Raw genomic sequence first — 15,828 nt, 5'->3', positions numbered from 1 at the left:
CTAACTCTGCAAGGATGGCAAGTTTACTCAAACTTCTTTAAAAGGTTTCTGCGACTTCCAAAATGTGATTGGGATTTTAGCAGTAATATGTAAGGCTTCTGCTGGTTGGATTGTGGAAAATATTGTTAACAATATAAAACAAGCTGCCTACCCAGAATTTCCCCTTATACTCATATTAAAAATAAAATGGAAAAAATATATATATGTATTGCTGCTTCTCAGCATAGTTGGTAAAGCTGGAGAAAGGAGGCTATTTAGGTTTGTGCATGTTCACCTCACAGTAGAAATACTGTATGAGGTAAGAAGGAAGCATACAGATGAAATATTCATCTCATTTCTGAAATTCCCCAGAGTACTTTCATAACATAGTCACAGGAAACTGCTACATCTGGTGAATATATTTGCTTGCTATACAAGAATGCACAACAGTTGAACATGTATTAGCTGTATCTAACATCCTGTATGTGGAGAAACCTGATGTTTACACAACTCTCAGCTTCTGTGACCAGCTCATACACAATAAATGATTTTTAACATTCTGGGGTTTACCTTGACTGTATTTATTAGTTATCTGTATGAAAAAGCTTTTAAACAGTACACTTCTCATGCATTTAAGTGTCAAATACTAGAAATAACTGCATATAACAATAAACAACAAATAGGAATACTGAAATTCCCTTGCTCATAGAAAGGAAAGCAATAGATAAAAAAAATTGCTTTTCTCAGAGCATTCTTGGAGTAACAATCTTCTACCTGATCTATAGAAAGAGGCTATAAATAAACAAAATATTCCCATGTTTGCTTATTATTTGTTATACTATAGAAGTCTCAGCTGAAAATCAGATCTGTGCATTGCACAAATACAGAAGAGAGAATCAGTACTCTGAGTCTGTCTTTTAATTTAAGAAGGCAGAGAAGCAGTGGAAGAGAGATCAAGCCACTTGCCCAAGGTCATACCCCAAACCAGGTGGCTTAGTGACAGCTTCACTCCAAATCTGCCTTCCCACACACTACTCCAGTTGTTTGCCGTGTCCTGAAAGCAACCTGTGATGGGATTAATGGGAGCTGCACATATTTATTGCCCAAGCGAGAACACAGGCTAGTTTCTGTATGGCATACATGAACAGTACTTCAACAAACAGTTTCATTCTCTCTCAAAATTTCCCATGGCCAGTTTCTCCAGTGTTGAATATTTCCAGATGCTAACTGTACTTGGAGAAACACACTTAACTGTACTCAACACACATCTCCTCTTCACACTAAAGAAGGAATTTCTTCTCTTGTGGCTGTGAATTACCACCTGTATTTTTGCAAATGATAGTTATGAATTATATCATATTCATTACAGTTTGTGATTTTCTGTCTAATCCACTGGCTTCAGTGGTTTGGTCCCTTAATAATATCAGCCTCAATATTTTCTGGACTTGTTGAATATAAACCTCCAAAAAAAAAAAAGAAGATAAAAGTTAATCCCAGACAACCCAGAGCTAAACTTCACCCAACAGAGAGTTCATATATTAAAAAAGAGAATTAAAGTAATGTACAGGAAAAGGACATTTTACAGTTTTCTTCCAAGGATGTATATTGTGTATATGCCCATTTGACTGCAGCCAGAAGGGCACACAAAAGACTTTTTCACTTCGGGGGAAATCCAACACATTTGATTAATATTTTACTATGCTGTGAGTTGTCTTCATAGGGATCTTATGGTTGGATCCTGAAAGAGCTTTGAAGCTTCAAATACATTTTAAGGGAGACAGATGTCTTTTTAAAATGCTGTACTGAAATAAACAGAATCCTTTCCCGTTCCCTCTCCTTTGTTGACAGCTAGCACTGAATGCATTATCAGGGCAACACTTCTCACTTCTGCTCTTACAACTGCCAGCTTCCAACAGAACCTCCGAGTCAACGGAATGAAGAGGTCAGCAAATACATAGGGCAGCCATCACAAATGACAGACTTACTGGCAATAGGCAGGATACGTGCTTTGTGCCGCCAGCATGTCAATGAATGCTATGGCTTCTCTGCTACAGCCTTCCCCCGTCAGTTTAATAGCTCTACCAAAAGTCTAAAGGGAACACACAAAAAGGCACCCCCCTCCTATTGCTTGGACTAAGAGGAGATCTTGTGGGATTTTGCACTTTTTTTTGGAACTTGACAGATTTAGATTTTTCAACTCATGACCAGTACCAGACTGAAAAACAAACCTGTGGAAAAGCACTTGTGCACTCTTCCCTCATCCTTTCTATTTTTTTAATACATATTACTTTTGACTTCTTTTTACAAACCTAATGTCCTTTTCTCCCTTGCTGCTCTCTCCTTTGTTCTTAATTTATTCACTGGATGTAGCAACTCTGACGATTTAATTGTGCCTATGAAGCAACATTTTACTGCAGTCCAATTAGGTCTACCATTTAACCTATGCAAATCAAACCATCACAGATGTTAGCAGAGGCAAGTAGAGTGGAGATAAACAACTCACCAAGCCAGTTACTAGAAGACACAGTACAAAACATATGCCAAGACAAATGCTGACTGAATGTTAGCAGACTAATGTGTAAGTGAGAAGGAAGCGGGACTTCATACTTCCAAAAAGCTTTCTCACCCATCTCCATAGTCTTGACATTGGGTTACAAACATTAGTTGAACTGTCTGTCACCCCTTCCTAATGACACTGCTACACAATACCCATTCAAACACACAAAGACTTGAAGCAGTCTAATTACTAGTCTAACAAAAGATAGCATGCATCCAGAAATTTTAGAAACAGAGAAATGAATGAGGGAAATGAATGATACAGACAGAAAAAAAATAGCTGTATGTAGAATTATTGACCATCCCTAGAAAAAACGAAAAAAAAAAAAAAGTATTGTCACAGATCAGGATCAGCTGTGTACAGAACAAAACAAACCCCAAACTTTTTCTAACATATATAGGCAGAAGTTGCACAGAGTTTAGATTGCTTCTGCTTAAGCTTTTTCACCAAGTTAAATATGAGAAACATACACGATACTTACATATAGTCACGTATGTGGTGATATGCCAGTCAAGCATATATTCATGTCAGGACCATATGTAGAGCAATTTGCAAAAAGAATCTGAAACCTTGTCTTTAGCATGTCAGACAAAATTCCAAACAGCAAGGATATTTCCTGCTGCATGTAAGGAATGCTTCAGGCATTTTCAGCTCGGCCATTTCAATTTAAGAAAACAACACTAAGGATGATCTTTTCAGAATCTTTGAAGTAAAGTGAATCAGAAAATTGACAGCCCTCCCAAATGTATAAAAACACAATCAGTCCTACAGTGTGCCATTTTTTACGGGGTGCCCAGAGCACTACATGGATTTAAAGGCGCACACACCAGTACATTCTTAACAAAAAAAAAAAAAAAAAAAAAAAAAAAAAAAAAAAAAACCAATGAGACAAATAACAAGAACAACCATGAATATTTTAAAATAAAAGACATATTAGAAATAAATGTGTTACCTTGTATATGAGTTGCATCTTTTTAAGTGCAGAAATGAAAGCAAATATCTGTGTTCGTAGTAGAGCAAAAGTAGAAATTCTCCTACGGATATAAGGACTGACTATAAAAATTCACGGTAGGAGGATGACTTCTGTAGATTTAATACAATCTGACACCACTGTCTGGGTAACAAGGTTCTACATAGCCTGGAGAAAGGCATCTGTTGCCCTGTGTGCTAGTTTGCTCATCCATCAATTATTTTTGTTTTTAAAAAAATGTTATATGCTATTCATTTATCTGTGGCTTTCTTTCTTTGAGACTTGTTTTTGCTAGTAACCTGGACTGACTGTATTAGAACACACTGATTATAATCCCATATGATGGTTCTCTATTTTAATGATACATGCAGAGAACCACATTACTCCAAGAGAAAACTGAAAACCACTAGTCCACAGGTACCTAAAGAAAAAGGAAAAATGAATAAACTGATCTTTTCTCACATATTTTTGCCTTGTAAATGACTCATTCCTAAGGTCAGGTTCAACACCACCAATTCATTTTTTTCTTCTTTTAGGGGCTACATTTTAAAGGCAAAGATGATTCATCCTGAATAGTGGAACTATTTAAAAACTTCAGCACGTACAAACTAACAGCACTAGGCTGAAAGAGGTACAGCCTGTACAGCAAAGTGACATTAAAACCTTTTCTTATTTTCTCTTTGCAATTAACATGGAGACGATGCTAGAAAAATGCAGGCTATCCTGCATAATTCTAACCACTATATAATATAGTACTAAGCAAAGTAGAACTGGAAGCAAGCAGAGAAAAATGGCATTCACAAGAGATGCTGCTGTTCTGTTACTGTTAATTCATGTTCTCACACCCATTCCATTATATATGACATGCCAGTAAGATAAGAGTGGGATCAAAGAAAGCACTAAAAGATGCGGAATGTCCCCTCCCCATGTCACGAAGGGTACGGTTCTATCCAGTACTGGCTTCCACCATTATCAACTTTGATAATTAGGAAGTTGCACTTCTAATAAAATACATACCGTGAGTTACTTGAGAACTATTAAATGCAGTGAAAAATAATCAAATTAAAGACTTTTGTCTAAGGTGTTTTACTATTTCCTTGTGACTCTGACTTGTCATGAAGAAGTACATGTTCTCAAGTAGTGCAGGAAAGTAGTGTGACATTTTATGATGTTAGCATTTAAAGACTAAGGAACCCAATTTGTACAGAGAATGTTAACAGGCGTACATAATTTTTTCTGCTACCACTCTTTGGGCAAAGGAAGATGTATTTAGAATTGCTTCCATTTAAAATAAAATCCCTTTACAATTAGATTTTCTTCATTTTAAAAATAGGAACATTTCCATGCAAATTATACTTTATTATAATAAAAGAAAACAAATGCAGCTTTACCCTCTAATCAGCAGGCTGATTTTAGCATAATAAACACTATAAAAATAGCTCTTCTTAAAAAGCACTACCAAATAAGGAACACAGGAACTGTAGCAGTGTATTGGACTTGGAAATCACCATTGTCTTGGCACTACAGTGACCAGGACCAGGTGTTAAGAAGCACAAATAATTAATGCATTGTGATATTTTTCACTTCAGTAAGACTCTTAAGGTAGTAGGCTCTGCATTACCAACTCATTTCATTCATGTTTCTTTTGGAATATTAGCTCTTCACGTACTGGAACTGTTTCTCATAACTTGTTCGTACCATCTTTTTCATTTATTTATTTACTTTTTCCACCACCTCAGATCTGTCAGCCCCACTGGAACTCTGCTTTACATTTTAAAGCAGTCACTGCTGTTTTTTACAGAGAGACAGTTTAACATCAGATCTGTCCGAAGCTTTGGAAGATCCCCCTATTTTAGAATCCTACGTATCCAACTTGATAGCTGCTCATTAGACTACAGCTATCACAAAATTGGTCACCACATTCTCCATCTCATTTTCTTCATCTGTGGCATATCCCATGAAAATGACAAAACCCTCTCATCTCTTCATAACGAAAATGGGTAAAGTGATAACTTTTGATATATGAAGTACAATGGGTTTATTATAGCATCCACACTCATGAATAAATAACACACACCAGACATTCTAACTGCAGCTCTTTATAATGAATTACCAAATATGTGAGTTCCTGTCAAGACATTAATTTTGAACTTTACACCTACTGTGGCTGAAGGATGTAAACATGAACACAGTAAAAAAGCAAACGATCCCCAGGATACCATTATTTAGTATTTGCTATTATTTTCGTATTTTATGATCCCTTGTTTCCTCTGTGAGGTACATGGAATGTATCTCCCGAACTCGGTATTCGAGAACAAAAGACCAAATGTCTTTGCAGACTTCCTGTTCACAACACAGAGAGAACAAAGTCTCTAGTAGTTGTCATTACTTTTCTTCTTGTTAGCTTCTGCAGAAAGTATCATATATCACTAGCCAGACAAAGACAGCAACTGTGTAAGTTTTCAGCATAATCTTTACAAACCTTCCCAGCATTTGTAATGAAATGTTTTTATTGGATAGTTGCTCAATTCCTTAATGACAAAATAATATCTAAACTTGTTTTGGAAAAGGAGTATACAAATACATAGCTGATAACTGAAGAATCAGCTCAAGGCAATTTTAGGCCTATCAATTTCAAAGAAAAATAAGAAAAAAAAAACTATCAATAATGAGCTATTTCTATACCTTAACACTGTAATACTTGCAGTCTAAGCTGTTCTAATAACTAAAATTATGCAATATGGCTAATGCTTTCAACAGTGACCATATAAAACTATTTTCATAGGCATAAATTTTAATAGAAGCTTCCTACCAAAGTAATTCTACCACTGACAATGCAACTGTTCCCAAACTGGCCACCCAGACCAAATATATGACATTCTCTGTCTTTTGGTCAGGCTACCATCCTGAAGATACCCCCTCACCTCAAGCTAACCAAACTACTTTTTAGTATTTCTATTAAAAAACGAGCACATTCATGTTCCACCATGCTGTCAGATAACACCCTGCTGCTGGCAACATATACCGTCAAGGATACCATGAAAATACATTTCTGCAGCCTTTAGTAGAGAATTGATCTTAAACTTAGTATCACAGTAGTGTTTCCCTCAGACAGTATTAGAAAGTTAATCAATTTGATTTGTGGGCTGAAGCAAAAATCAATATTTATTCTTTTCCTTTTCCTTTCAATTATTTTTATAGTCACTTCTCAATGCAATAAATAAATCAGTGTATCTGAGAGGCAGAGGGTCTAAATTTTCATTTACCATGGCACATTTCTAGTTCCTTCAGGGGTAATTTATACGCAAGTGAAAGAAATAATCTTAAATTATTCATTGCTAAGGGAAATGAGTGAACAAGGTCCTTACTCTTGAATAAGGGCACAAAGGAAATGCAGTGCAGGCTAAACATTAACCCCATTTGAATGCTAGTATCAAACTCACACTGTCTGAAGGGGACATTCCTTACTGACCCCTTAAATATATGTTCTTTTTGATTTTACCATCATATTGCATAATTTTTTGTTTCACTTCTCCAACTGGTAGTAAATTTTTCTATTGCCTTGATTGAAGTGACTGTCACAAAGACCAAACTTATTTTTGTTGGTCAAACCAAATGCAACCAAATATTTAAAAATAATTAAAAATGTATCGTATGTTTGTTTTCCTGTTTTCTGCACATGCCTGAAATTCCACTCACACTTTGTGATAACTCAGAAGGAAATTTCTATCCACATTTTCCACTTACTGTGATTTCACTAGTGGAAGAACAAACAAGACACGCCAGCTAGGAAAACATGAACAAAGTTACTCTGATCATCACTGGAGCTCATTAGGGATAAGTATGCAACAGAAAGCATCTACTCAATTATCTACTACAGCATTAAGGCTTCTATTTGCTGATCAGCAGAACATATACAGAAGACCGGTGAACTGCAACATGAACTTGGAGATCTCTCAGCGGAATACCTTACATAGGAGCTTCTAAAGACCACGTACGTTAATATTCTGCTAACACAACAGTTGCAGACACTGCTGTATAGGAATAGCTCATGGAGAGATCTTGTCAACTTTGATTAAATAGTCAGGCTCATTGTGCTATTTCTTATAATAGAATTTTCTTATTCTTATAGAAATAGAACAAGCCTTTTCTTGTTCTGTTTCACTTATAATTAAAATGCAATTAGCTAGATCAGCTTTCACAAATATTTCTCAAAAAGCTTTCCTTTTCATCATGCACAAAGAGGAGAGGAGAGCAAACAAGATCAGCTGTTGTCATGGTAACGTCGTGCCCTGGCAGGTGAAAAATTGAGTCCTGTGGCACTGAAAAAGAAGGATGAAATGTACTGAACCTAAGTATAACACCAACTGCAGCTCAACAAGCTCAGTGTTTTTTTATAGATTGGCATCTTTTTAAGCAACAAATTTAGAGAGGCAAATGTTAAGAAAGAAGTGTGAACTCTGGTGTCATTAGTAATTCTTCAATTGTCTCAGAGTCATTTTATTAGGCAGAAGCTTATATTGATATATTGCACAGCTCCGAAAATCTATGCAAAGTTTAGCACAATTTAAAAAATATAAGTGACTTGAAAGCAAAAGATAATTTTTCTTTTCAATACAGATACAAGAAAAATAAGTAATTATGCATTAACCAAAATGAAGTGCTATGGGCCACTGCTTTTCCTGCATGAATTTTTAAGAATAGCTGTACAAAATTGTATGTTGATCAGTCGATGATCCAACTAAATCTTCCTTAAATCACATTAGATACAAGTAAGTGCCATCTTCAAAACACTTCATCCCCCATTACGGAGGTCAGAACAACCCTTTGCCTTCCTTCCTTAGCGAGGACAAAGATGCAGGTAAGTCACAAAGCCTTCTGTTCACCTGCAGGGCTCTCAGGGGGTTGGAAATTGCCTTGTCTTATATCCCACTCATAAAGTTGTTTTAAAACCATTTCAACACAATTTGAAAACCAGTAGAAAATAGAAATTTATGTGATTTCTTAGGTAATGCAATAGGCATTAAATCTGAAAGGGCTACATAGTTTGTTCTAAACAATCAAGGAGGAGAAATACAATAGCTAGCAAAACTAGAATTCACCAAAAGTGATATATATATATTTTCAAATAACATGTCAATATTTTCTGAATTTTCTTAATGTTCATTCAACCTTGAACCTTAGTAATGGACCAAGTTTCATATTAGGTGCTACCCAATTAGAAGCAAGTCCCTGCGTAAATAAATTATGCTTTGCCTTTCAAAGAATATGAGAGAATGGCTAAAAACAAGTATAACTAATATATAGAATTTTGGAGAAAAGAAACCCTTGCTTATGGAAAAAGGAAAGTAGATCTATAGTTTTTAAACAGTGGCTGCTTGAAGACTCTTTGCAGCTTTGAATTATAAAGATGATATTAAGAAAGGTTATTTGATAGAGTGCAGACAAAAACGATGAGAGCAGTATCACCATAAGAAATAAGGCTTGTATATATTGGTAGACACGGTAAACATGATGGCTGTTTTTCACAAAGATGCACTTGGTAATTAAGACCATAAAATGTTCATTGATTTGGGACTCCTCCACTGGTCGTAGGCACCCCTGCAAAACGGGGCAGCCACCAGCAATGAACACTCCTGGAAATGTGTCGTAGATGATTTGACTGGCACTGAACAGCAATGTGAAAGCAGAGCCAGAGACAGATACTAATAGGAATCTTTCTGTATGATAGCACATGCAAATTTGTGAGTCTTTAAGCCTTTAAGAACTACCACAACCATTTTGGATTTTTAATATATTTTGCTGTCATAAATCTACTCTCCATTTCTATAGTCTATAAGGACAATTTTCCAGGCATTTTTGACAAGAACAGAGAATAGACAAAAGTACTTTCTGTTAACACATCATAAAAAGCTACACAAAATCTAAACAATATATTTAGCATTTTTATTTTAGTTATCTACTCTTTACTAAATCTAATTAATGCTGCCAGGGAGATATGTACTTACTATTCTGCTTTGCTTAGTATAAAATCAAGTGAAAACTAAATCAACAAGGCCTCAACTCAGGCAAGGAACTAACTACTTAAAAGCTGTGGAATACCGAAGTAATTTATGCAAACTCTTTAGTATTTTCCTCTTCGTTGAATTCTGACACAAATCCAAACAAATTCCTGACTGCTTTTTACAGGATACAAAATCATCAGCTAGAAGTGTGCATTAAAGTTGCAATCAGACTTATCTCTTTGCTATTTCCAAGTCTTAGCAAACATGTTATTTGGCATCTCCAATTAATTTTAAATTTGCTTCAACATGACTAATTAGGTGTATATTACCCTCAGTCGTTAGCCATTAATTATTTCATTACTTAGAGTTACATGTGGTAGCAATGAAATGTATCTCACCCCCACTTACTCAGAAAGTAGTCCTGTGTATATGCAATTGCATCCATCTTCCCTCCTTAATGACACAGGCAAAGAGAAAGAGTCAGAGTCTCTTTCTGCTCATTCATGCTGTACCACGTCATACTGTAAAATTAAAATTAATCTTCCTTACTAGCTGAGGCTGACCTTTTAGCCACTGCCTGGAAAGAGAACATCACTCCCCTCGGGCTGTTCAAGGGGAGGGCTTTAGTGTGCCTGACACCTCTCAGCCACCAGATGAGATGAGGCAAAAGCACATTGAAATGGGTAATTTGGTAAGGTATGATTAATTTTATTTACACAAGGCAGGCTGGCAAGCCATGCTCAGCCTCATGCTTCCCTAAGTACCTGAGGCAGAGAAGCCTTTTGTGATCTGTAATGTCAGTAAACATTTACATTTTGGTTTATTCTTTAAAAGTCAATAATTAACTGCTTGAGGCTGAACGGAAAGATTCTGTAAGCTTCCACTCTGCATCCAGCTTTCCATTACTAATCCCTAAACTAGACCAGGACATTCTGGGATTTATGGCATTTATATTCACTTAAATAACCAAAGTTTATTTAAACACAGCTGTTTTCAGGATAAAATTTTGACATATTAGCAAAGCACAGAATTTACATTTTTGCTGCTCATTCATTTATTAAATGAGATGTGTAAAATACTTACAGAGACTGCATGAGGCTTTTGCCTTCTGTCACTCAAAACAATCCAAGAACTAAGAAATTTATTTTCTCTTTGTCCATAAAACCTTTTTAATACAAGCATGCATTACTCATATCCTGAATATAACTTTTAACATCTCTTTCTTGCTCTCATTTCATATAATACTATTTTATGTACTCTGTAAAAACATGTATGATCTTTGTTGTGATTTGTAAATTTGCTGATATTTAATCAAAGTCTTATATTTACAATATAAATAACCTGAAAGCAGCTCATAAGTCTGAAGACCATAAAGGCAACCAACCAGGGAGAGACTAATCAGAGCACAGAAATTCATCTGCTGTATAAAATACCAGCTGATTAGCAAATAATCTTAGTTAAGGAGAAAAATCAAGGGGGAGGAAAAATGATTCAAAATATTTTTGATTTGTGAATTAACTGAAAATAAATCTTGACTCAAGTGACGTGAATAGGGGAAATACAAAAACCCCCACCATGGTGAAAATAACCCTACTCAAGGAAGTCTCAGAACATGGTGGGACAACGTAAAAGATTACTATCACTACTGCTGCTACTGGAATATAGTATTCCACTTTAATAAATTAAACGTTGACAATTTCTCATGCTGAATTAAAGATCAAAAGAAAATAATTCCAATGCTAATATTATTTAGCTTTAGGGGTTGTCATATCTAATTTTTTCCTTTCATAAAAATCAATTGTGGCAGCCACAACTTTAAAGCCTCATGGAAGTTTCCAGGAAAGGCTTTGAGGACACAAAAAACAAAGTAAAATACTGATAAACATTAGTCACAAATTATGTCTTATTTTCACTGTTTCAAATTGCTACGTACCAAAATGATGTTTAAAAAAAAAAAAAGTTTCTATACTTCTAACTTTTAAAGGCAGCATTTGTATGGCTCTTCATCGGAACATACGTTCATTCAGGTATCATTCAACTTTGGTCTACAAACCTCATGATCACAAAGTTTTTTCAAGAGACTTTAACAAACTGACCAACTGATCAAAGCTTAACTTTTAATGTAACATTTTAAATAACGATGTGTCTCTTTGATTTTGTTTGAGCCCCTGATGAGCTTTTAAAGTAATTTAAAGGCTGTACAGCCTGGACCAAAAGACCAGTATCCAAGTTTACTCAGAGTTTTAAGCAAGTACAAGGCCAGTTTGAAGGAAAAATAAATAAATAAATAAATAAAAAATTGCAAGCAATACCAGAAATAGTAAGACCAACTCATTGTACTGTCTACTTCACCAGTTTTCTTCTTTCTTTCATTCACAGACATACAAAGGGACAAGCCCATATTTATAAAACACCTACAGGAATATACACACCATCCCAAAGTCTGAAGGAGAATGAATTCAGTTTAAGTTCTGGGAAGATGTAGATTACTTCCATTTCATTTCACCTGAACTTATTTTCACTTCACAGTTTCTGAATCTTGCACATGGTGCAAGAAAATACTTAACAAATAATTTATCTTTATTCATTAAAGATAAAAGTTATTTCTGCTCCACGTTTCTTAAAACTATCAGAACTATGTTTCCCCATGAATCATCAATTGAAAAATAACAGGAGTAAAAAAGATAGAGAAAAGAAGATATTTGATTAAAATAAGCCTCACATTTCATCTTTGCATAGCAACCTCCTAAGTCACATAGAGGATAAAAGCATAATTTTGAGCTTATTAATTAAAAATGAACCTACAACTAAAATCTATTCATGAAATATGAAATGGATCTCTCACAAGGTAATTATAATTCTCTATGCAAAACAAATCCTTAGAGACCATTTAAAAATACAAAAAAAAAAAAAAAATCCAGCATTTTAGACACTTGAGACCAGATACTGTCACCATATTTCTACCTATTATGAATAGCATTAATGTATAATTTTTATTCATATTTAAGTATTTTTCAATTATTGCTCTTTTTTCCTGATATATTTATTTGTAACAAGGAATGCTTAAGGACTGAAGATCTCTCAGCAAACTAATTAGCTCTGATAAAGCCAAAAGAAATTAGTTTTGGTTAAATACAAGCTAACAAATTTAAGTGATGCTTCTGAATTTCAATGGGCTGAATTTCAAAACAGAAAGTTAATCAAAAAGGAGATTCAATTTATTTCCCATTATGAATAAAGATTTTTAAATGAGGGAGCATTTCTAGGGACATGAGGAGCTCCAAAAAGGTAGTGAGAATGTATGTGTTCATAAAGATAGCTGACTATCAGGATTTCTTTCAGAATAAATCTCAGGAAAAATAAAAGACCACAAGAGAGCAGAAATAAACCAGTCAACTACTCTCCCTCTTTTTAAAATACCCTGTACTGCACAAATTCATGTTCTACATGCATTTGAAATGTAGTGTAGAGACATCAGGTGCAAATGCAAATGATGTTAAGCTTTTCCTCTTCTTGAGATCTAGATGAAATCTCATACTGACACCATGTTTAAATTACGTTGAACATCACTGAATTCTCTCATATGGCTATCAATATTGTGAATAATGAAATTAAAAAATTAAAGATAGACTCAGCTGCACATTCATGAAGTTTTCTAAAACAAATTTTACATCAGTAATTCTTTTTACCACCTATTGAAGAGTGACACCTGCTTGCAAAAAAGTGATTACCAGAGATAACTGAGGAACCAGAGATCAGATATCTTGACTGATTCCCCTGCTCCAGTGACAATCAAAATGTCTGTCATTCTAATAGGCATCATAGCACATAAAATATTGATATTTCTCCTAAATTCCCTAATGCAAAATATATAGGTCTGGAACTGCTGTTTACAGTATTTCCATTGCCTGTAGTACTACACAAACTTGTATTTTCCTAAGAATGTACATCTATGAGAACCATTTCTTAGCACCTCATTGCAAATGATATCTATGTTTGTGAAGAGGCTGCCTTTTACTGAAGTATCATTTCAGTTTTAACATGCATTTTAACATGGAAGAACCGTGATTGTGGAAAATCTCATTTCAGTATATGAAAATCATGGGCTTATTCTTACGATCTGTTGACGGAAAACCAGTGGTTAAACACGCTGCTTTTGATTAAATGGTTTACGTTTCATCATACATATTCAACTTTGATTTAACAAACACTCCAGCCCTTCATAGGTAAACTACTGATTTCAACTCAAGTCTCTTGAACAGAGGCTCTCTTGAACAGGGATTATTTATCTCCCTGCATGCATAGATCCTAATGTTTTATGAGACTAAACTAAAACAAACACAAGCAAAAAGGAACGGGGAGTTTCTTTTGTACAGGTTACGTGCATGTAAGGAAATTAACTGGCAATTTTGGTTGCTAAAAAGAAAAGTTCTTCCATAATGTTTATGTGATTTTTTTTATCTACATACAAAAGAACCCATGACAGACGCCAATTCCAAATACAAAGCCAGAGTCTGCACTGTTTTACTCTTCTGTATAGTATTCACGTATTTCAGTTTATTTCATACTTTAATCTAGAGCACAGTTTGTCCCATTACAGCACAGTTTATAGCTTGGTAACAGAAAGTAAAATTTACAACCTGAATAGGCTACTTCGTATGTTCTACCAGTCCCCTCCGCCAGAAGGAGAACTACGAAGCGGGGAGCATATATGCTTGCCTAAGCATGCCAAATTATATCCGCACTCAGGAACGTATGCCAGTCAGAAAAACACAAAAAACAACTAAAACAAATATCAGCAACCTGACAATTCCAGAGTTTCTATAGATTGAAGATAGCTGCTGGGACAATCAAAAAGAAAATTCTAGATATGAAAAATTGTTAAATATGTTATCTTTTCACTAACAAACATAGCTCAGACAGCTGACCAGATCTGAAATTTCCTATCCATCTAATCCAAAACAACCCCAATTTTGCTGTTCTTTAAAGTCTGTGCTAGTCTGACAGTAAGCTTACCTTTCAGCTTATTATAAGAGAATTGGCTTGTGCGTCCAAAGTTTTTTCCTTCTTTATTGCCAAGCCTGTCTCATAGAAATAAGGGATAAAAATCTGCTTTTAGGAATGCAAACTCAATTTTCATAATAAATTACGATTTTGCTACTTGCAAAGACTAGCAACATTTAGCTGAGTGTAAAAATCTTGTGTAAGCATTTTATGAGTCAGTTGTACAATTATTTTTTCAGCAGTTAGAAATAGATATGTGTTCTCTTGACTTTTCCTAAAATAGTAATAGTAATACTACTACTACTAATAATATAATAAATAATAAAAATAATAAAAGAAAACAAGAAAAACATGACCAGGGATAGCAGACCTCTCAAACTACTACCAACATGATCATTTTGTCAGTTTGAAGATCTACCCTTGCATATATGGTCACAGGACAGCGAGAGTCATGTATTTAACATCTGATGACACTCAGCAACATAAAATTATGGTTTCTCAAAAGGACTGTACATATCCAGTAGCAAAGTAACACTGGAAAGAGACCCTCTTCATGGCAGAGCTAGGCAAACAGCATGTGGCAAACAAAGGAAAAGAAGTCATCTATCTACCATCTTATAAGCAAATTATTTGTTTGGAGTTTTTGGTGGAATTTGCAATTAAGGTAATTTTGTGAAAAACTAGTGATTATGTTGTAAAAATACATCACAGCCAAAATTCAAATGCCTGTCTCTACCTGTAAGATGAAACACATGCTTTCTCCCTTAAGACTCCATGAAACCTTCTAGAGCGTGCAGGACATGAATACAGGGCCAGCATTAGTTTATCATTTACCTCAACAGCAATGACAGTGTTTTGACTTTCTTTGAAATTGCATATTCCTTCATTAGTGCACCTTTCCCTCCATTAGTGGTTCACTGTTCTACTTTGTAAGGTCCCATCGAATTAGTACTGAATTTCCACAGGAAATCTGGTTACAGGCTTTCTTCTTCCATGCCTGATTTAATCATAGTTCTTTTCCTCCAATTTATGATACATTTAATGCTTGAAATTATTTTTAGATTGATTTCTGATAATGATGCTTATTATAGTTCAGAGGATTATTTTTCCTGTCTATCTTTGGCTAATTCTCAAAGATTTCTTTCTGGAACAACTTGTGAAGGCCAAAATTGATATTTACACAAAAGACAATTTCTTTTCCCTTCTACTTCCCTTTATAGCACTACCACCCAGTGTGTGGCAGAAGGCACAAATGTCCCCATATTTCCTTCTTTCACAAATAAAACTAGCAAAAGCTGGAGAACAGACAGAAT

The 15,828-nt window shown here is 34.9% G+C and overlaps 1 protein-coding gene across 11 annotated transcripts in view; it reads right to left on the bottom strand.

Annotated features, from left to right (window-relative positions):
* Nucleotides 1–15,828, bottom strand: part of RIMBP2 (RIMS binding protein 2) — a 145,029-nt gene that overhangs the window by 66,825 nt on the left and 62,376 nt on the right. Inside the window, exon 1 of one of the 11 annotated variants that reach the window (XM_040577643.1) lies at nt 3,489–3,542. The exons of 9 other annotated variants lie outside the window; for them this stretch is intronic. In XM_040577643.1, coding sequence (XP_040433577.1) covers nt 3,489–3,506 — 18 coding nt within the window. In that variant the 5' untranslated portion in view covers nt 3,507–3,542. Of the gene's footprint in view, nt 1–3,017; nt 3,157–3,488; nt 3,543–15,828 lie in introns of those variants that run through there. One more of the 11 variants, XM_040577646.1, reaches the window with a different exon arrangement.

This window comes from Cygnus olor, chromosome 17, assembly GCF_009769625.2.
Source record: "Cygnus olor isolate bCygOlo1 chromosome 17, bCygOlo1.pri.v2, whole genome shotgun sequence".
NCBI lineage: Eukaryota > Metazoa > Chordata > Aves > Anseriformes > Anatidae > Cygnus > Cygnus olor.
The sequence above is the reverse complement of the archived record's forward strand: the minus strand, read 5'-3'. Positions and strand labels throughout refer to the sequence as shown.